Raw genomic sequence first — 22094 nt, forward strand, 5'->3', positions numbered from 1 at the left:
TTAAGAGATTTTATTTAATTGCAACCTTGCTAATGATATTAACTCGAAAGAATGAGAAATTTTAGTTCTAGATGTGAGCAGAATTTTAGGAGCTTAAGATGTGATTGCTATTGTATCTATGATTACTCTTTTCGTAGACATGGTAGATTCACAATTTGCAGTGATGACTCTTATCAAGGATTATGTTATGTAATGATGTAGCATGATCAGTTTGCTATGACAGTAATTATCCCAATATCCATGATAGGCATACCAATTTTATGAAATTTATAAATTAATAGTTTGATCTATACTTATATGAATTGGATTTTAATCTTACTATCTTGGGATAATTACTGTCATATAAGTATAGATCAAACTCCTAATTTATAAAATTCATAAAATGGTATGATAGTAATTATCCCAAAAGGCAGAATTAAGAATTTGTAATGTCCATAGTAAGTTGCAAAGCTATCAAAAGAACGTTAGATTCCTCACCTTCAGTGAAAATACAAGAAACTCAAAATTTTCTCCCTACTAATGAAATCCCATATAATTAAAAACCAAGCAATATGTTTTACCATTGAATTACACCAAATGGAGCCATATACTGAACTTGAAAATTTGTGGCTTACGAACTTGTGGGCCTACTCAAAAGAGATACTTAGAAGATCATTTTTTCCTAGCATGAGAGGTTACCCCTAATATGAATTGAGACAAATGCAAGATTCAATAAATCTACTATAAGCAAAAACTTGGGACAAAAGAAAATGTAAGTGCAAATGCATGTAAGATAACACTAGTGATTTGACTCAAAAGATGACTCATTTATAGAAAGATGGTCAACTTTTAGGTATCTGCAAATATGAACAAGAAATTAATACTAAGAAATCCTACGAGATCGGCTATCAGTACACACAAGACATTCCAAAGAAACAAATGTTATATTATGTATTCATCAAATATTATAAGTTCCAAGGAAACAAATGATACATTATGCATCCATAAAATATTATAATATATATATTATAATTAAATAGGTGTCTTGCGAGTACTCTAACCTAAATCAGGCTACTAATTTAAACAAATGTGAACATATAACACTTATTTTGTATTATTTATATTAAATAAATGTGATTTTAACTTTTAAAAAATAAAACCTATAACCTGTTTTCCCGATCCGAACCGGCTAACCCGCTAAACAATTGGGCTGGGTTCGGGTCCATTCCCCATGGAAATTACTAACAAAACCCTCTCAAACCCTAACTATCCCCCCCTCCCCTTTCAAACCCTAATCCCTCTCCTCATTTCTCCTCGCACAGCCGCGCACAGCCCCTGCGTTTACTTTCTGTGGTAAGCTTCTTCTTCTTCTTCCTCTGGGTAGTGATGCTGGAGCAGTTGTTTAATCCTGGTTTTTAGGATTGTTCGTATTCGGATAGGTGCATCGAAGGGCTAAGACTACTTTCTAGTGTTAGTCACTTAGATGGGTCCCTGAAATTGGACTCTGTAGCTAGCACAATCTTTGCTTTCAAATGATCTATTTTCGTCCATGAGATTCTCACCAGTTTGAGTGCATCGATCTGTTATGGGTTTTCATTTTAGTTGAAAACTGTCTTTCCCTTTAAAGAAAATTGAAAAAAAATTATATTTACGTGTTATTATACCTATTATTTGCACTGATAGATTTTGAAAATACCGCAACATGAGGTAAATGTTCTTCTGATGCAGATACAGGAATTAAGTTTAGGAAATAATGATTTCAAATGACCTGCTGTCGTTTTGCAAATGAAAATTTATGGTGAACATAGCAGAGAATGATTGGAGTAGGACTTGCAATATTTTTTTGGATTATTTGTGCACGGTATTTTGTTGCAATGACAATATATTCTTAAAAAATTTCTTTTGGTGTGTGAAAAACTGCATTCATTCTTCATTTGATGTTCTCTTTGTTTCCCCTCTTTCACCTATATGCATTTTACATTTGTTTTCTTTTTAGAATGGTAACTACTTGTTTTGCTTTCTTTTCTGTATAGGCAGCTGGTTTTGAAAGAGAAGATGAAATATTTGTTTGATCTGTGGATTTCCTTTTCCTTTTTTTTTTTTCCTTTATTTTAATTTTTTTGTATGTGGTTAGTTGATTTGTTAGTCATTTAAAGCTTTTCTTGATATGTGGTTCCAAGCGGTTATTTTATTTGTTAGTTAATTGAGGGTTATTTTTCATCTCATCGTCATCCAGAAATCCTTATAAAGACTACAACCTATGCTTGAAGTCACGGGTCCGTACATCCTCCCCTGTCATCCTTGGCCTCTTTGTACCCTATGTGCCAAAGTAATGAGATTATAATCATACCACTGATTGCTGTTGCCTGCACAAGTGTTTCTCTATAACTCATAGATTTTTTATGCTAATTTCATGGTTTCTCAAAATTACAATCTCGGAAGACTATTTTATTTGATAACCACTTTTATCTTGGATAGTCAATTTCCATGTTTGGTCCCCATGTAAAATTTATTCCTGCAATTATCTTTATTAGGGTATCTCTAACTTAGGTGGTTCTTAAAAAATTTCAACTTGAAGACTTATTTTAACTAACTCAGGAGTTTAGTTACTATTCTCCTATTGACCCCTCTGATGCAGCATTTTCCTCCAATTTTATGTTACTTGCCATTCTTGAATTGTAGCTCAAAGTCTCCATAATGGCAGGAGGTCTAGGAGCTGAGGTGTATTATTTAGAAGCCCTAAGTTTAGTCATGATTCATTGCATATTCCTATTTTGATATCCACTATTTTTCAGGTATACTCGAGCATTCAACTCCTTAATCCGTGCTAAGGCATTCTGCATCATAGAGGACAAACGTGATCTTCAACTTTCTCGATTGTGTTTCTTAGTTTTTTTGAAGTGTTTGATCAACTGACACAACTCAGAGTCATTGTATTCATTCTTCCATGATTTCACTATCACATTGAGGCCCTCCATGAAGATAAACCTGATTCGTCGCCATCCATCAACCTTTTCTCAGTTAAATTCATAAACATTGAATGGGAAACCTTGGGACTGGGACTATTGATTAATCAGTGATTTCACATTCACAATCAGGGCCATTATGATAGACCTAAGCCATCATCACCTCTCATCCTTTTTACAGTGCAAATCAGTTCCCGTGGTTCTGTACTGATTACCTATGATTTAACTGCCTTAATCTTTGTTAGTACAGAGTTGGATTCTATTTATCTCTCCATCCTTTGTGTTACCATAGGATGATGAATGTTCACTTGAATGAGGTACTTTGATTTATGGCTGGGCAGCAACAAGAATTTTTCAAGCTTGCCAATGATGTAGATTTTAATTTAATAGGATGGTTTGAGCATCAGCTTCTCACTGTCTGTCTCTCTCTCCCCGGGGCCAAAATTTGCATCTTGATGTTGCCCAGGATTAGTTGTCTTAATTCTTTGTATATCTTTACACAGGAGAAATAATTTGTTATTGCCTAGAAGAATTATTGTGTTGTCTATTCTTCTTGGATCGTAGTACTCATTCTAGTTAAGAACTCAAAAGCATTGTTCAGTTCTTTGGGGTTTTTTTGTTGATTAGGTGTTTACCTGTTGATTTGCAGGTAAGTCATGGTTAAGCATAACAATGTTGTGCCAAATGGGCACTTCAAGAAGCACTGGCAGAATTATGTCAAAACTTGGTTTAACCAGCCCGCCCGCAAAACAAGACGACGGTTAGGTAATTGGTTAATTACGTTTAAATTAATTACGCTTAATTCATGTTTTGCATTTTGACAGTTTTTTGATCTTGAGTGTTCCATTTTTTTATAGAGTTTACTCATGATGTGCTCATGTTTTTTTTTTGGTCATGATTCATTCTCCAGCTAGGCAAAAGAAGGCTGTGAAGACATTTCCACAGCCCACAGCGGGACCACTTCGACCTATCGTCCATGGACAAACCCTGAAGTATAACATGAAAGTTAGGGCAGGCCGGGGATTTTCTCTTGAAGAGCTTAAGGTGAGTTGGTATTTTATTTTCAGGTATTTTTAAAGTGCTCGACTGTCTCTGTTTTGTGTGATTTGCTGCAAGTATTTCAGATGATGAGTGTTTGCCTACTATGAATGGTGAAGAGAATCTTTGAAAATTTTAGGAAAAAATACACTGCTGTTAGTTTTGTAACGCAAAGTGATTTTATCATGTCAGTGTTAGTAATTATTGAGAATGATGGTTATTAGACTTCCATTTTTCCTCCTTTCTCTAGGATCTTGATCTGGTTCATTTATATTGTTTCTCATGCTCCATATTCCCCATGATCCCTGAATTGTAATGTTATTGAAGAACTTGTATTGCTGGGTTTTTCACTACACAGTAGTTTGTATTTTATTCAATGTTTTAAAAGACTCAATTGAGGCTCGCCTCAAGGCAGAGCATGCTTAAAACGCCTTGAGGTTCAATCTAAAATACCATATTCCAAAAAGTCTAACGCATTACATGCTGAGGCTTACGCATTTTTACAAAAAGCACGCTTTTTGCGCCTTTTTAGTTGAGGCTTACACATTTTGGGTGTGTGATTCTCAAGTTAGAATTGGTTAGAAAATTTTAACTATATGTTTGTATAAAAGAAATGTCATAATATGAGTTTTATTCTAAAACTCTTGAACCTCAACCTTTCCAAGATAACTGAGAGTTGTCTCTTGCATCATGAAAATAGTTTGAACTTTGTAATGGTATAGCTATCTCTTGTCATGATTTATGTCAAGTATTCAAGTTAGCAATTTTTGAATGGCCAACAAGTATTTTGCGAAGTACATCTAATTTTTCTTTTCCATATTACAGTTGTGATTTTCTTAATTTTCACTTTATTTTAAACATATATAATTTATTTAACAAATTTTTATCTTAAAAAATAAATTCTCTAAAGGCTTATGCCCCATCGCTTTTATTCTTACGCCTCGCCTTTTGAGGGTTAAAACGCCTCGCCTTACGGCCTTTTAAAACATTGATTTTAATTATTGAGAATGATAGACAAAGGGAGAACCCTTTGTTTTAGGAGTCTCACTTTGTTCAATGGCATTGCTTCTTGTGTGCCGTTTTATCTGTTTGAGTTCTATTGAGTTTTTGAATAATGATGTGATATTCTCTCATGCTCCATTTGGTTGCTCGAGAAAATCGGGGTGTTGGCCACCTGGGGGGGTGGGGGGTTGGGGAAGGTGGAGTTGGTTGTCATATTCAAATTTGATTGGTGATATTATGAAGGGATAAAGGGATATTTGGTTTTCACAGAACAGATAAGGGCCTCTCCCACTCAAAAATTTGATGCAACAAAGGGCTAAGGGAATAATAACATTTTCCCAGCACTTTGATTGTTTATAAATGAAATAGGAAATTGTTGATCTCTACTGGCCAATTTATTAAAATTGATTTTGTTTTATGCATTTAGGCAGCAGGCATTGCAAAAAAATTTGCTCGAACCATTGGCATTGCTGTTGATCATCGTCGCAAGAATCGCTCTCTTGAAGGTCTTCAAGCTAATGTGCAGAGGCTAAAGACATACAAGGCTAAGCTGGTTGTCTTTCCAAGGCGTGCAAGAAAAGTCAAGGTACAGTAAACATGATAGACAATTTTGATGACTACTATCCCATATTTTCAGTTCTTGCTCTTTTTTGCTTGTCTTGAATAACAACTCATGTTGCAGGCTGGTGATTCTACTCCTGAGGAACTTGCAACGGCCACACAGGTCCAAGGTCTTTACATGCCGATTGCAAGGGAGCAGCCCACCGTTGAGCTTGTGAAGGTCACCGATGAGATGAAATCATTTAAAGCCTACGCCAAGCTGCGGCTAGAACGAACGAATCAACGCCATGTTGGTGTCAGGATGAAGAGGGCTGCTGAGGCAGAGAAGGAAGAAAAGAAGTAAAAGATGGGAGGGAGAGGCAGTGATTCTGGTGTCCCTGGGTAGAAATCCTCAAATTTTTAGGCCAGAATGTGGTTACCAAGTTTTAATCCATTTTATTACCAATGATGCCAAAACACAACGTTTGCAGTTTTGAGTAGGCTCTATGGACAAATGTTATGCCTTAATCCTTGGTTCTGAATTGCTTGGATTATTTTATGTTAATTTCCCTTTTTTGCTTGATATAACTTACTAGAACAACTGTTGTGCCTTTTGAAAAATTGTGTAATTTTAATTTTCTTGTTTCGGGAATCATATTGAGGTTTGTTGGTTGGTCCAGGTCGAGGTGATTCCTTCTGTGCCTTGTGACATGTTGAGGAGCCAAAATCAAAATGGCCATTTATTCATGCTGAGAAATTGGCGAGCTTGTTGCCTTTTGAGGCAAATCTTACAATGCAGAGTTACTCGAGCCTTTCAATTAGGTTTTCGAGCTCCTTGGATGTTGAATTATGATAGTGTTGAACAAATGGATTATTTATAAAATAAGTTGGCATTTTTAAAGTACATACTTCAAAAAAGTTCACTAATAAAATAACTTGTACATAAAAAATAAATTGTTGCTGCCAAAGATTTTTATTTTTTTCATTATTAGGCATACCAATTCATTAACTAGTAAAAGAAATTAAAATTAAAAACCTAAAAATGTCTATATTTCATTTAGAATGATAAATATTCATTAAGACATTATAAAAAAAATATTACTCTTCAATAGATGCATATTCCAATTAGTAGTATTTTTCGTTTAGTCTTAAGAAAGTTACTATCTCATCAAATTTCAAATACCGTAATCTTAAAGCTCCTTTTAGTCCATAAAGGATTTCCTCAATTTACACATCACATTTTGTTTACCAACTTCCTTAAAGCCTCCAGATTCTTCTATATAAACATTCTCAAATAGATTCTCATTAAGAAAAGCTATTTTTACATCTAGCGAAACTCTAAGTCAAAGTAGGCTGATAAGGGCATCATGAAATTGAAACGGGTCCTTACATGAGTGAATGTTTATTTATGAGCATAACTCAAATTACAAATTATGAAAACCTAGGTGTTTTTGGGCATATTGGAAGCTCATATTAAGCTTAAGCAACACAGTGGGAGACAGACATTGCTCACTCCACATTGCTTTTCATGCCTCTCAAGATTTGAGTTCAGTACCTTCAGTATGAAAGCTTGAAGTTGACTCTTTGGATGTTCCCTAAGGGACGATAGCCTACCTAAATGAACAAAATTCTATGCTCAGAAGAATAAAACATCATGCAGAGGACAAAATTGTTTGAAAAAGAAAAGAAAATAGAAGAAAATAAATCACTAATTGACCGTTACGAGTCCATTTGAATCAAGAATTTTTTTTTTTTGGAGAAAAGAAAAGGAAAGGATAATAAGAAAAAAATTCTATTAAAAATGTAAAAATATTCTAACATGGCTAAAAATTAAAAAAAATCAAATTTTAATGATGTGAATAATCAAAATTTTGTTTATTTATTTGTTAAATTTTTTATTTTCTTTCTCACTTTTCTTGATAATCAAACATGAAAAAATAGATGTATTCATATTCTCTCTTTTATTTAGTATTTTTTAAGTATCAAATGAGGTCTAAGTATCAAAAAATGAAATAAAATAAAAATTTTAATTAGCAAATCACGATGGTTTTAATGTGAAATTACTGATATATGATGACTATGGTCCAAAAGTGTTTGAGTTTCACTTACAAAGCTATTGTACAATACTTGAAACGCAAATATTTACAAGTAACACAATATAAATGAAACTTGGAATATCTTAAATTATTGATTTATAAGATGGGTACATATATGCACATAAAATGAATTTTGCACCAATAGAATAATTAAATAACTTAAGGTGAATAGGTGTATATATGTCATTTAATTATTTGCATTGTGCAAATTTTAATGGCGAGCTTGATAAAATCAAGTGATAAATTCGATTCTATTTCATTTCTACGAACTAAACAAATTGGTAATTAATCAAACATAATTTTAACATTCTATAAATTTAACATAATTCGTATGTAGAAGTCGTAGTATAGTCTAAAAGCGACTAATTAAAGGGATGATGGAAAGCTAACAAAATGCCTATCACACAAAACTAATAATGAAACATCAAGTAGCAAGTACATTTGTTTTGAAATGAAGAAGAAGACATGAATCTAAAGAAGTAAAAAGAAAATGAGAACTCCTAGAATAAAGCCTAAACTCTTACAACTTAACTAAGTCCAAAAGTCACATTTTATTATATTTTTTTCCCTTAATTTCTAATATAAAACAATTGACAAAGAAAATTTTACAAATCGCATGGTATGGTGAGAAAAGAGAAAAACTCACTTCTTCAGTATTACGTTTTGAAATTATCTGATGTGAAAACACATCGTAAAATTATGTGCACATAATAAATTGAAAAGAAAAAAAAAATAAGAATGCAATGATTTACTCCGCTTGCTAGTGGGCTTTCAAGTAGGTTACAAGCATGTGTGCACAACCCCCATGCATAATTCCCAAAGTTTTACCCTTGCTCATCGTGCGCATCCTTGCTAAGCTTGGTTTAAGTAGAAATGAGGTTTCAAGAGGAGGGCTCAGGGCCCGAACTTGCTATGAGCTGTAATTGGATAAAACCCTTGTCAAGATAAGCCATAACTCGACAATACTAAATTCATTTATTACCCCATGATTTTAAATATATAGGTGCTAAAACAAATCAATAAGTTACTAAATTCCCTATTATTCATTATTAGTATATCAAATAAGAGTTAGCCATGAAACAAAATTGATACTTAAATCTAAATATCTCAATTAAACACAACCCTTTTCATCAACCATTCTATTGCATAGTATTTAACACCTCAATTTCATAAATTTGCACATTTCTCTGTAAAAGAATCCAACCCAAATGTAAAACTTAAGGACAACTTTATGGCCCTAACTTTTGTCTAGATCAGGATTTTAAACCAAGTAAGTTGCATTAACATTTGCCCTAAGCTACCCCCTACAGGATCTTCAACCTTGCAAACTCATTTTTTCCTCTCTTTTAGAACCTCCCATAAATTGTACTTCTTCAATTTGTCCATATTTGTAATTGGTTCAACATATTCATCATCCATGAATTTTATGTTGGGTTTCGCTCCTATGTGGAGGATGACCCACATGTGTGATTGGTCTAATTGAATGTCTTGGCCAATGTCCAATTGGATTCTATGCCTAAGTGGAGGAAGAAGATTTTTGTGGTTTGAAATAGCCCATTTAGGTGTTATGAAATGATTGATTCATTACATAATTAATTGTGATTTGATTCAAAGATGATTAATCATATTTGGAGAAATTAAAGGCAACAAATTAAAGAGAATTATGGTTGAGAGTTACTACAATTTTTGAGTACTATGTTGAAAGCAGAAGGGAGAAAGATGACAGAAATGTAGAGAAGAAAATTGGATGAAAGTTGGGTTAGAGGTGTCTACGCAGCCACATTGATCATAAATATCATATGGTGATTTGTCATCCGATTGAGCTGAATTTTTGATACCGTGTTTGTGACTTGCCGTTCCTTAGTTAGATTAGTTTGATTGTCATTTGGAGGTCATTCTCATTAGTTTTCGTGTCTTGGATAGTACCCTCTATTTTTTGTGAAATCTCTCCATTTTTATTAAAGTTTGATTCAACCTTTTGTTGGTGATCATTCATATTAATCTGTATGCCAAGAATTTCTCATTTTTGATGAATTTAGTTGATGTATGCCTCTAGTTTAACTGAAAAAGACCTATTGTAACCAATTATTTGACATAGTGGAAGATTGGAAGTGGACTTCGATTATGTGGTTTTAGCCTTCACATTGAAGGGGTTTCCAAGTAAATTTGGTGTTTCGTTTGTGTTTGTGAGGTTAGTTTGTATTTTTTTTGGTTATTGATTATATCAAATTATTAGGTAATTAATTATTTTACTTAGTGTTAATTGAACTATAAGAAGGTTTGTCATAGGATTTTGTGCTTTGACCATCATGACCTCCATATCTCCCCTTCCCCAATAGTGGTATTCTCCCCTTCCCCAATAGTGGTATTAGAGCTTGGATAGTGCATAATCATAGAGGTAAACACTCATAGAATGATTAGTTTAAACATAAATAGTTATCATATTTGGAAAGGAAAAATAGAGGACCTACTTTATTGTGAAAATTATCATGCTCCTATTCTTTGTGATTCAGCCAAGCCTATTGACAAAATTGTTGATGACTATAACTTGTTAAATAGAAAAGTATGTGGATATATTTGGCAATGGGTTGATGATAATGTCCATAACCATGTGGTCTAAAACTGATGCACATCCACTTTGGACAAAGTGGATGAGCTTTATGCTAGAAAAACAGGGGAAAGTGAATTGTAGTTGCTCACAATTTAGACAAAGGAACTGCTTGGATTATCCAAAAAAAAATGTTCGGAAATACACCAAAGCATTAGATAGAAAGTGACCTGGCATATAACTAAACGGCTTGGACGAGCTGATAACACCACAAACGAGCCAAAAATGGCTCGTATGGAACGAAGGCGGCTGGGACAAATAGAGATAAGCTTGGACAAGTTAGTAGAACTGCAGACATGTTAGAAATGGCTCGGATGAGCCCATGGCTGCTCGGACAAGCAGGAATCAGCTCAGATGAGTCGGTAGAGCCGCGGACGTGTCAGAAACGACTGGGATGAGCCCATGGCGGCTCGAACGAATAGGAATCAGCTCGGATAAGCTAGTAGAGCTGCGGATGTGTCAGAAATGGCTCGAATGAACCCATGACGGCTTGGACGAACATGAATAAAATGTGGCTCGGATGAACTAGTAGAGCCGCGAACATGATAGAAATGGCTCAGACAAGCCCATGTCAGAATTGGCTCAGATGAGCTGATTAGTGCCATGAATGAGCCACGAACAACTCAGATGAAAAGAAAAGCGGATATTTTGCAGCACTTAAAGTCTCTGAACTTTGGAAACCAATTTCAAAAATTTGAAACCTAAAGGGGGACAATTGATATACCCTAAAAATATATCCTCATTAAAGAGGAATGCCGATATTCAATTTCCTCATTAAAACTCCTTCCATAAATCCACGAGAAGACCAAACCACCCACATTGATGGGGGCAGTTACAAAACCACCCAAGTCAATTGTAGTGATCCTAAAAAATAAAAATAAATAAATAAATGATTAATTAATTAAATAATAATAATTAATAGCATCCAGATCAAATCAATTGGATTGAAATTTGAAACCCACCCCCCTGGCCGTGCTCTCTCTCTCTCTCTCTCTCTCTCTCTCTCTCTCTCTCTCTCTCTCTCTCTCTCTCTCTCTCTCTCAATTTCTCGGCTATTTCTTGATTAAATTGAAAAAACGAACATCATTTTTGGGTCCTAGCTCCGCTTATGAACAATTTAATCGGAGAGATTTTGTCGTTTGGACATCGCAGACACCACTCTAGGGCTAAGGTAAGGTGAATAGATTATGTCATGCTTAATTTTAAAATATATCTAATTTAAATTGGTTATTTTTATTTAATTATTTCCAAATGCCCGAGTTAAATTAAACTGTGGGGATTTGATCAAATTGGGTTTTTGGGAATATATTTGAGTTAAATTAAACTGCGGGGATTTTATCAAATCGGGTTTTTGGGAATATATTTGAGTTAAATTAAACTGTAGGGATTTGATCAAATCGGGTTTTTGGGAATATATTTGAATTAAATTAAATTGCGGGGATTTGATCAAATCATATTTTTAGGAATATACTAGAATTAAATTAAATAGGTGAAATTGATCATACCCATGTTTTTATTTAAATTTACTGCATATTTATATTTATGAGAATTTTCTAGGAAATTTATGAAATTATAATTATTAACATTCAAATTATGTGACATAAGAGCAATTTACTTTTATTTTATAATTAAACATGTTGGAATTTATATGGTATTATATGATGAAAGTTGTGATATTATACTGGTTTCTTAAATGGTTGAGAATAACGTGCATATTGTGAATTTGACAGTTTTACACCGATCTCGGGGATTTCGAAAAATTGTGGAAAAGCTATTGCGAATCATATGTTGAAAAAAATAAGATCATTTTTTTCTGTTTTATTATATAAATTGCAATATATGATTTAAGAAACCTGATGGACCAGGTGTGATGAAAGCTCGGTACTGTAGCTAGTGAGATTACTAGCATAGCCACACTATTGTGGAAGTGTAGGTGGTAAAAGTCGATTTGGCCTGAGAAGAGTTATGGACCCTCCTAGGTTCGGATCAAGATGCGGTAGGTGTAACGACCCAAAAAATATTCCATTATATTTTTTTTCCTTCTTAAGTAACTATATATTACTCTGATATCTGTATGTAATTAGCACACTATGCAGCAAAAAAACATAAATCACATAACCATATATACATATATACAATACCAGAATTTAGTATTTTCCTATGTCATAAATACATACACCAGTACCATCTCCCCAAAAACTCAACCTCCCTGTACAACTTACCCTATATACAGTGCAAACAAAGGGGTCTCTCTATCCGTGAGCCTGATCTGCTCGCCTAACTGGTTCACCTGAAAAATGTTAAAATAATGAGGTGAGTTGATGCTCAGTAAGTGGAAATATGCTATTATTAGTGTGTGGCAACCAAGTTGCATATCTATAAAAATAACATTTGAAACTATATAATCTGGAAATTCAATAAAAATATATCTTATATTTATCGTAGCTTAAAACGTAACTGTATCGTCTATACTTTCTATCTTTTATACTGCTAATATCATACTATATTCATCAAAGGCTATAAAACTATATATATATACATAACTGTGTTTGGCCCACCAGGTAAGTCACTGTACTCTACACTATCTCAGTTCAGCCAAACTGCATCCTCTCCTAGGCATGGAACTAGACTGCTAACTGGTCAAACCGGCCCCTCCACCCAGCGAACTGGGGAGCTGCATCCACTTTGAGCACAATTTGACGGTACCCACATATTATCTGAGATATGAGATTGCATTCTATTCTGTTACTAGCAACGGTACCATGTTCTGTAACTGTATCTGTCTGTAATATTTTCTAAGGGATCTGATACTGTATAAATATATATATACTATAATTATCTTTGCTGTTTTCTTCATATTTTCAAAATAACCATAACATTATAATTCTGTACTGTAAATATTGTAATATCTTAATATCATATGTAATAATCCCAAAAAGGGACTATGTAAGTTTAGTGGGGTGATTCCAAATTTTTTTTTTTTTAAAATTTTACAATTAAAATTAAATTAAATAATTAATTAAAATAAATAAATAAATAATTTAATTAATTAAATAATGATAATTAATTGATTAATAAAAATATAATATACATTATGTATATATATATATATATATATATATATATAAGTAAAAGTATATAATATGATATTATTATAATATAATATATTATAAACTACAAACCTTCCTGAAGGAAATCCTTCAGGAAGCATCTGAAGATTAGATTTGCAGAGAGATCCAGCAAGCACCCCCTGTAACTCACGTTCTTTCTCTCGCACTCGTCTCCACTCACCTATTTCTCACCTTGATTTCTTCGATCAAATGGGTACTGATCGAAAATCGGAAGATACCGCTGGACTCCATTCTCCGCTGCCGTCATTTCTACCGGAGCGGATCGGTGGTAAGAGCGGCGTAGACGTATCTCTTGGGGTAAGCCAATTTCACCATTTTCTTTAATTTCTTATAAATTATAAGTCCGATTGATGAATGGACACCATTATGAGAATTTAGGGATGATTCTCTATAAGTCTAGCGGGACGAAATTCTATCATCGTGGGCAAAATCCCGAATTTGGGGTACGAGAGTTATTAAGGAACTTATTTTTAATTAATTAGGATTCATTTGGAAATGCTAAAACGTTGAGCATCTGGAGTTGAAGTAGGATTTCTGAAATTTAGCGCCCGGGTGAGCGCCGCTGGTGTAATTTTGGGACCCGCAGGTAAAATTCAGAAAATTAAGTGGGGTTGTTAAATGTTAGTTTAAATATTAATTTGAGGTATATGGATCCTAAGGAAGGTTAGATGAGTATTATTTTGGAGAAATAAATTAATTAATCTGGAAAAAATGTAAATTGCAGGAGTTTAATTTTGGGCGCCAAGGGCGTAGGAATTGAAATTCTAGCGAGACTTTCAGTAAGTCAGGTAAGGGGAATAAATTATAACAGTATTTTTAGAATTACTTTTTAAATTAATATGTGAAAATGTGCTTATGGTATTTTGTTTGGAAATTATTATGAAATAAATATCAAATAAATTGTGTGGCATTTAAGTGATTTTAAATTATGATATTTTGGGAGTGTGAAATATAACGATGAGTAATTTCTAAGAACATATTGAAATGAGAATTATTGATGTGATTAGTGAAAAACAATGAAATATGATATTTATAAGTGAGTAGAAATGTTTTGCCTGAAAAATGAGATTTTGTGAATTACTGATATTGGAAAATAATGAAATGTGACATTTATTTGTGAGTGAAAATTATTTGCATGAGAAAAGAGTTTGTACAAATTATTGATATGAGTATTTTGGGAAAAAGTGAAAAAAATACGTGAAATATGATATATTTTCTATTATGAGATGATGGAAAGTGCACAGAAAATGATGAGAATATTTATATTGAACTGAATTGTGATATACTGAAATATGATTGATGAAATGCCGATACCGCATAATGATTGTGGGTATGTGGTAGTTAACCCTGTTGGATGATTATGATATTGAGCATGGTACCGTTGCTAGTGGTGTTAGTGCAACCACACGGACTCTTGGAGCATGTGGCGTGATAGTCGATTGAGCCATTTTGTAGGGTTGTGGGCCCCCTAAGTTCGGATAAGGGCTATAGGCCTGCGAGTCGTACTACAGACGCATTATGTGATGTGATATTTGATCTAACTGGGTCGGCCAACCGCGATTAGATCCAGCCTTCGGGCCGCTCAACCTTAACCATGGGGGGAAGCATGGTGTGGATAGAAAGATCCTCAGGGTGGCCATGAGTTACAGACGCAATGTTGGTATTTGATACCAAGGATACTCATGAGCCGGAAAATAAAATAAAAATGGAAAGTGAAAGAATGATAAAATTGGTTAAAATAAGAAATGAAAGAAATAATAGAAATTAAGATGTAAAGAATGATAAAATTAAGAAATGGAACCGTGTGAGTTAATAATATAAATAATTGAGGCGAAGTAAAACTCACCGCCTGAGGGCTTACTGAGTAAGGCGAGTGCCTTGATAGGTATTAGATGTGGCCATACCCAGTTGTATAACGTGTGAGGGCTGAGGGAAGCTACCTGTATGGGGGGGTAATCTTCCCTATTCTTAGGAACTTCGCTAGTAAAAATGTGTTGGAGTGATTTATTTTTTGAAATGATTTTAAAGCTTATAAAAGCTTGTGTTGTATATCTATATGACTATGAGAATATATTTGCTAGTGTATTTTCTCAGATGAAATGTTATTTTTAAAAGTAAAGTGTATTATAATTGTACTCATATGACCACATACTGTAAATAATTTATTCCTTCTTATTGAGATGTGTCTCACCCAAATTATCTAAATTTTTGAGGAAACAGGGATAGACCAGGTGATAGAGCTCCGTGATCATAGGGAGCTGGGACCCTGACACACAGGGTGAGTTTTTAGATTAGGGGGTGTGTAATTTCCCCTAGAGTTGAGTAGTTTTTGAGTTTGTGATAATGATGTATATGTGTGTATGTAGATACTCTGGGTATTGTATTCTGGATGATATAAATATACTGTCTTCCGCTGTTAGGTTGTAATAATAAAATGACTTTTTACCCAGTACCCAATGCGGGTCGGGTCGGGAGTACGAAGGATAGTAGGATTGTTGACGTGGCCGATTTGTGAATGTTATGGATGACGAGTGAATATTTATTATTATTGGAAAAAAAATTGTACGAAAATCGGGGTGTCGCAGTTTGGTATCAGAGCCTAGGTTGCTAGGTTATGTAGACTTTAGTATACAACATAATACAATACCAGAGTATAGAAGTGGATTTTGAGGAAAATAGGTGATGAGTAGACTGAAATGTGAGTTAATGGTTGTTTGAGGATGAGGTGAGAATTTAGGGTTCGATCTTGTAGCCTAGAGACAGGGGTACTAGGGTTGTTTCTGTGTTTTTCCTAGGGTGACGATTTCAGGAAAATCATCGATACTACTGCTGGGTCTTGTTTCTGAGTGGTAGAATTGAATCTTAAATGGGGATTAGGGTGTGGATAGAAGAATAATTTATGAGTTATTGTTGTGTGTAGGTTGTGTGATAGTGATTGTATACTGAGATTAGCTGTTTCCTTTGCAGGATGGATCTGGGGAACAGTAACACGAATGCAGGAGGTGATGGAGCAGGACCTTCCAATATGGGTGGTGCAGACCCTGACGTGGTATTGCGTAGCATCACTTAGCAGGTGATGGCTGAGATGGCTACGAGCTCGGGGGAGAGAAGCTGCACGATCGAGCAGTTCACGCGTATGCGACGCTCATTTTTTGCTGGAGGAGCGAACCCACTGGTAGCAGAGAACTGGGTTCAGGACATAGAGGACATACTGGCAGTCCTCTCATATATAGACGAGCAAAGGGTGTTATTTGCCACATTTAAATTGACAGGGGAGGCAAAGCGCTGGTGGAGGTTAGTGAGAGTACTAGAGGAGCAGAGACCTGATCTTATAGCGATGACATGGAGTCGCTTTAGGGAGATTTTCTGCGAACGATACTTTCCCTCTATGGTCAGGAGCGCAAAGGCATTGGAGTTTTTGTATCTCACACAGAGGTCTATGACGGTGTAGCAGTACGCAGCGAAGTTTGTTGAGCTGTCTCGATTCGCCCCGTATATGGTGCCAGTTGAGGAGAGGAAGGCGAAGAAGTTTGAGGAGGCGCAGAACCTGTATGAGCAGGTGGTAGGTTTTTGAGCTCAGACCTTCTCGGAGATAGTGGACAGAGCTGCGGTGATTGAGAGCAGCACACAAAGAGGCGCAGCAGCTTAGAGCCAGAGGAAGAGGCCCGCGCCTTTTGATTTTCAGACAGGGCCCAGTCGAGGGCCATGGAGAAGATATGATAGCAGAGGGGGACGGCGATAGGGAGGAGGAGATCAAGCAGTACAGGGCAGACAGATGCCCCCTCCTTGTCCCAGATGTTTGAGGAGGCACCCAAGAGAGTGTCGAACGAGAGAGGTTGTCTGCTATCAGTGCCACCAGTTTAGGCATATCGCGAGAAACTGCCAGGCACCACTAGCGGTAGCGGCTGCTCCTCGACCATATAGAGGAGGCTATCAGGCACCTCGAGGTGGACATAAGAGGAATACTGCGCCGGCGCGAGTTTATGCACTCACGCCGGGAGATGCTGAGGGGGCGAGAGATGTGGTGACAGGTACGGTTTCAATACTGTCATTTAAAGCTACTGTTTTGTTTGATTCTGGGGCGACGCATTCATTTATCGCCCGGAATTATGTTAAATTGTGTGGGTTTGAGCCTCAACAGTTAGAAATTAGTTTGTCTGTTGCTACGCCGACTGAGGCTGTAGAGGTATGTAGAAAGGTACTCAGGGACTGTCCAGTGGATATTCAGGGGAGGTCTTTGTTGGCTAATATGGTGGTTTTAGACATGCATGGGTTTGAGATAATCTTGGGTATGGATTGGCTAGCTGCCCACTATGCTAGCATTGATTGCCATAAGAGAGTGGTAGTATTTGGACCTCTAGAGGGACAGAAGTATAGATTCGTGGGATCACGTGTGTGCACCCCACCTCAGTTACTATCCACTATTCAGGCACGTGGATTGCTATTAGAAGGTTGTCAGAGATATTTAGCCTGTGTGAAGGTAGTATCAGAAGGGGACCTAAGGGTGGAGGATATTCCAGTGGTGAAGGATTTTCTTAATGTACTCCCTGAGGATTTGCCAGGACTACCTCTTGATCGTGAGGTAGAGTTCGTTATTGATCTGGTTCCAGGGACAGCGCCGATTTCGAAGGCGCCGTATAGAATGACACCGACAGAGCTGAAAGAATTGAAAGAATAGTTGCAGGAGTTGTTAGATAAGATTTTTATTCGGCCCACTGTGTCGCCCTGGGGAGCACCAATTTTATTTGTGAGGAAGAAAGATGGCTCGATGAGGTTGTGCATCGATTATTGAGAAATAAATAAAGTAACTATAAAGAATAAATACCTGCTCCCGCGTATCGATGATTTGTTTGACCAGTTACAGGAGACACAGATCTTTTTGAAGATAGATTTACGCTCCGGGTACCATCAGGTGAAAGTCAGAGCGGAAGATGTTTCAAAGACGACATTTAGAACACGGTATGGTCACTATGAATTTCTAGTTATGCCGTTTGGGTTGACGAATGCACCTGCAGTATTTATGGATCTGATGATCAGGGTCTTTCACCAGTACTTGGATCAGTTTGTGATAGTATTTTTGATGATATACTGGTGTATTTGAAGAGCCCAGAGGAGCATCTGAGTATAGTGATTCAGGTATTGCGAGAGAAGAAGCTTTATGTGAAGCTTAAGAAGTGTGAGTTCTGGCTAAAATAGGTACCTTCCTTGGACACATTATATCCAGGGGTGGTATTTTTGTTGATCCAAGTAAGATTGAGGCGGTAGTAGACTGGGTACGACCAAAGAACGTGCATGAGATTAGGAGTTTCCTAGGATTGGCTGGGTACTACCACAGGTTTGTTGAAGGCTTCTCTAGATTGTCAAGCCCACTTACTCGATTGACCAGGAAAGGAGTGAAGTTTAAGTGGTCTGATGAATGTGAACAGAGCTTCCAGGAATTGAAGCAGCGACTCATCACTGCGCCTGTGTTGACGATTCCTTCAGGAAAAGAGGGGTTCGTAATTTACAGTGATGCGTCCCATAAAGGGCTCGGATGCATGTTGATGTAGCGAGGGAGAGTGATAGCCTATGCCTCATGACAGTTGAAAGAATATGAGAAGAACTAACCTACCCATGATCTGGAGTTAGCGGCGGTTGTTTACGCACTGAAGATTTGGAGACACTATCTATATGGGGGTAGGTGTGAGATATTTACTGACCATTAGAGTTTAAAGTATTTTTTCACGCAGAAGGAATTGAATATGAGACAGAGGAGATGGCTGGAGTTAATAAAGATTACGACTGCACTATCAACTTCCACCCGGGAAATGCTAATGTGGTTGCTAATGCTTTGAGTCAAAAATTAGTGGATTCATCTGTATCTGCAGTGAAGATTCAGCATCCGATCCAGATGGATCTAGAGAGACTCGGTGTGGAGCTAGCAGAGGGCGATCACCAGGCATTCATTGCTGACTTGGTTTTGCAGCCGACTCTACATGAGAGGATTAAAGCAGCCCAGAGGAATGATATAGAACTAGTAGAGCTTATGGGAAAGGTACAAGATGGATTGTTAGGAACCAAAGTTCAGCATTTCAGATGATGGAGCCTTGAGGTTCCGTACCAGGTTATGCGTTTCTGCCGACCCTGAGATCAAAAGGGTTATCCTGGAGGAAGCGCATCGGTCCCTATAAACTATACATCTAGGTAGCACTAAAATGTATAGGGATTTTCGAGAGTCCTTATGGTGGAGCAACATGAGGAGGGAGATAACCCAGTATGTGGATCAGTGTTTGACGTTCCAACAAGTGAAGACTGAGCACCAGAGACTGACGGGATCATTACCACCGGCATTGCATGGAAAGGATGCTATTTGGGTAGTGATTGATCGATTGACGAAGACTGCCCACTTTTTTCCAATCAAAGTTAACTACTCCATGAATAGATTGGTTGAGTTATACATCCAAGAGATAGTTAGGTTCCACGACGTCCTAGTGTCCATAGTTTTAGATAGAGACCCACGGTTCACATCACATTTTTGGAAGATTTGTAAGGGGCCATGGGTTCTCATTTTTCGTTCAGCACAACTTTTGATCCTCAGACAGATGGGCAGACAGAGAGGACGATATAGATTCTAGAGGATATGTTGTGAGCATGTGTGCTGGACTTTGGAGGTCATTGGATGCAGTATCTGCCACTGGTTGAGTTTGTGTATAACAACAGCTACCAGGCCAGCATTGGTATGACACCGTATGAGGCACTTTATGGCTGGAGGTGGTGATCCACGTTGTACTGGGATGAGGTTGGAGAGAGACAGGTATTGGGGCCAGAGCTGATACAGAAGACTCAGGATAAAGTCAGACTCATCAGAGAAAGGATCAGGACAGCGCAGAGCCGATAGAAGAGTTATGGTGATACTCGTCGGCGAGAATTGATGTTTGACGCAGGAGATCACGTGTTCCTGAAGGTGGCGTCGATGAAGCTTATGAAGTTCGGGAGGACGGGTAAGCCGAGCCCTAGGTATATATGACCATTCGAGATTCTAGAGAGAGTGGGTCCAATTGTCTATCGTTTGGAATTACCACCGGTCCTATCTAGGATCCATGATGTATTCCACGTTTCTATGCTGAGGAAATAAATCCCAGACCCCTCCCATGTGATCATATATGAAGTACTGGAGTTGGGTGATACTTTAGCTTATGAGGAAGTGCCAGTGCAGATTCTTGATTGGAAGGAACAGGAACTAAGTATGAAGAAGATTCCACTGGTGAAAGTTTTGTGGCGCAATCATGCAGTTGAGGAAGCTTCCTGGGAACTAGAGGATCAGATGCGCCCGAGATATCCACACTTATTCAGTGGAGCTTAGAGTTGAGCCAGTCAAGTGAAAAGAATAATATTGTGTATTTTTATTTGTGTAGTATAATGTAGGATAGATAGGGTTTTTAATTTTGAAATATGAATGTCATTGAGAGAATTTTAAAAAAATTATAATCTCCCAGAACCCTCTTTGTAACCACGGTGTTCCTCTGCCATAAGTGATGGAAAACTGATGAATAAGCAAATTTCAAGAACGAAATTTTTATAAGGAAGAGAGAATGTAATAACACCAAAAATAGACTATATAAGTTTAGTGGGGTGATTCCAAAAAAAAAAAAAAAAAAAAAAAAAAAATAATTTAATAAATTAAATAATATTAATTAATTAATTAATAAAAATATAATATACATTATATATATATATATATATTAGTAAAAGTATATAATATGATATTATTATAATATAATGTATTATAAACTACAAACCTTCTTGAAGGAAATCCTTCAGGAAGTATCTGAAGATTAGATTTGCAGAGAGATTCAGCAAGCACCCCCTGTAACTCACGTTCTTTCTCTCGAACTCGTCTCCACTCGCCTATTTCTCACCTTGATTTCTTCGGTCAAACGAGCGCTAATCGAAAATCAGAAGATACCGCTGAACTCCATTCTTCGCTGCCGTCATTTCTACCAGAGCACATCGGTGGTAAGAGCGGTGTAGACGTATCTTCTGTGGTAAGACAATTTTCCCTTTTTCTTTAATTTGTTGCAAATTATAGGTCCGACTAACGAACGGACACCACCACGAGAATTTAGGGATGATTCTCTACAAGTCTAGCGGGATGGAATTCTGTCGTCGTGGGCAAAACCCCAAATTTGGGGTACGAGGGTTATTAAGAGACTTATTTTTAATAAATTAGGATTCATTTGGAAATGTTAAAAGGTTGAGCATCTGGGGTTGAAATAGGATTTCTGAAATTTAGGGACCGAGTGAGCGCCATGGGTGTAATTTTGGGACCCGCAGGCAAAATTCAGAAAATTAAGTGGGGCTGTTAAATGTTAGTTTAAATATTAATTTGAGGTATATGGAGCCTAGGGAAGGTTAGATGAGTATTATTTTGGAGAAATAGATGAATTAATCTAGGAAAAATGCAAATTGGAGGAGTTTAATTTCAAACGCCAAGGACGTAGGATTTGGGATTCTAGCGAGACTCTCAGTAAGTTAGGTAAAGGAATAAATTATAACAGTATTTTTAGAATTACTGTTTAAATTAATATGTGAAAATGTGCTTATGGTATTTTGTTTGGAAATTATTATGATATAAATATCAAATAAATTGTGTGGCATTTGAGTGATTTTAAATTGTGATATTTTGGGAGTGTGAAATATAACGATGAGTAATTTCTGAGAACATATTGAAATGAGAATTATTGATGTGATTAGT

General features: G+C 36.4%; 1 protein-coding gene across 1 annotated transcript; it reads left to right on the plus strand.

The window, feature by feature from the left end:
• The first annotated feature begins 1175 nt into the window (after window positions 1–1175).
• Window positions 1176–6202, plus strand: LOC131156327 (large ribosomal subunit protein eL13z). The gene is made up of 5 exons (XM_058109920.1): window positions 1176–1332; window positions 3595–3710; window positions 3856–3989; window positions 5413–5571; window positions 5668–6202. Exons 2-5 carry the CDS (start codon window positions 3602–3604, stop codon window positions 5887–5889), a joined length of 624 nt encoding a protein of 207 aa, XP_057965903.1. The 5' UTR covers window positions 1176–1332; window positions 3595–3601; the 3' UTR covers window positions 5890–6202.
• The last annotated feature ends 15892 nt before the right edge of the window (window positions 6203–22094 follow it).

This window comes from Malania oleifera, chromosome 5, assembly GCF_029873635.1.
Source record: "Malania oleifera isolate guangnan ecotype guangnan chromosome 5, ASM2987363v1, whole genome shotgun sequence".
Classification (NCBI taxonomy): domain Eukaryota; kingdom Viridiplantae; phylum Streptophyta; class Magnoliopsida; order Santalales; family Ximeniaceae; genus Malania; species Malania oleifera.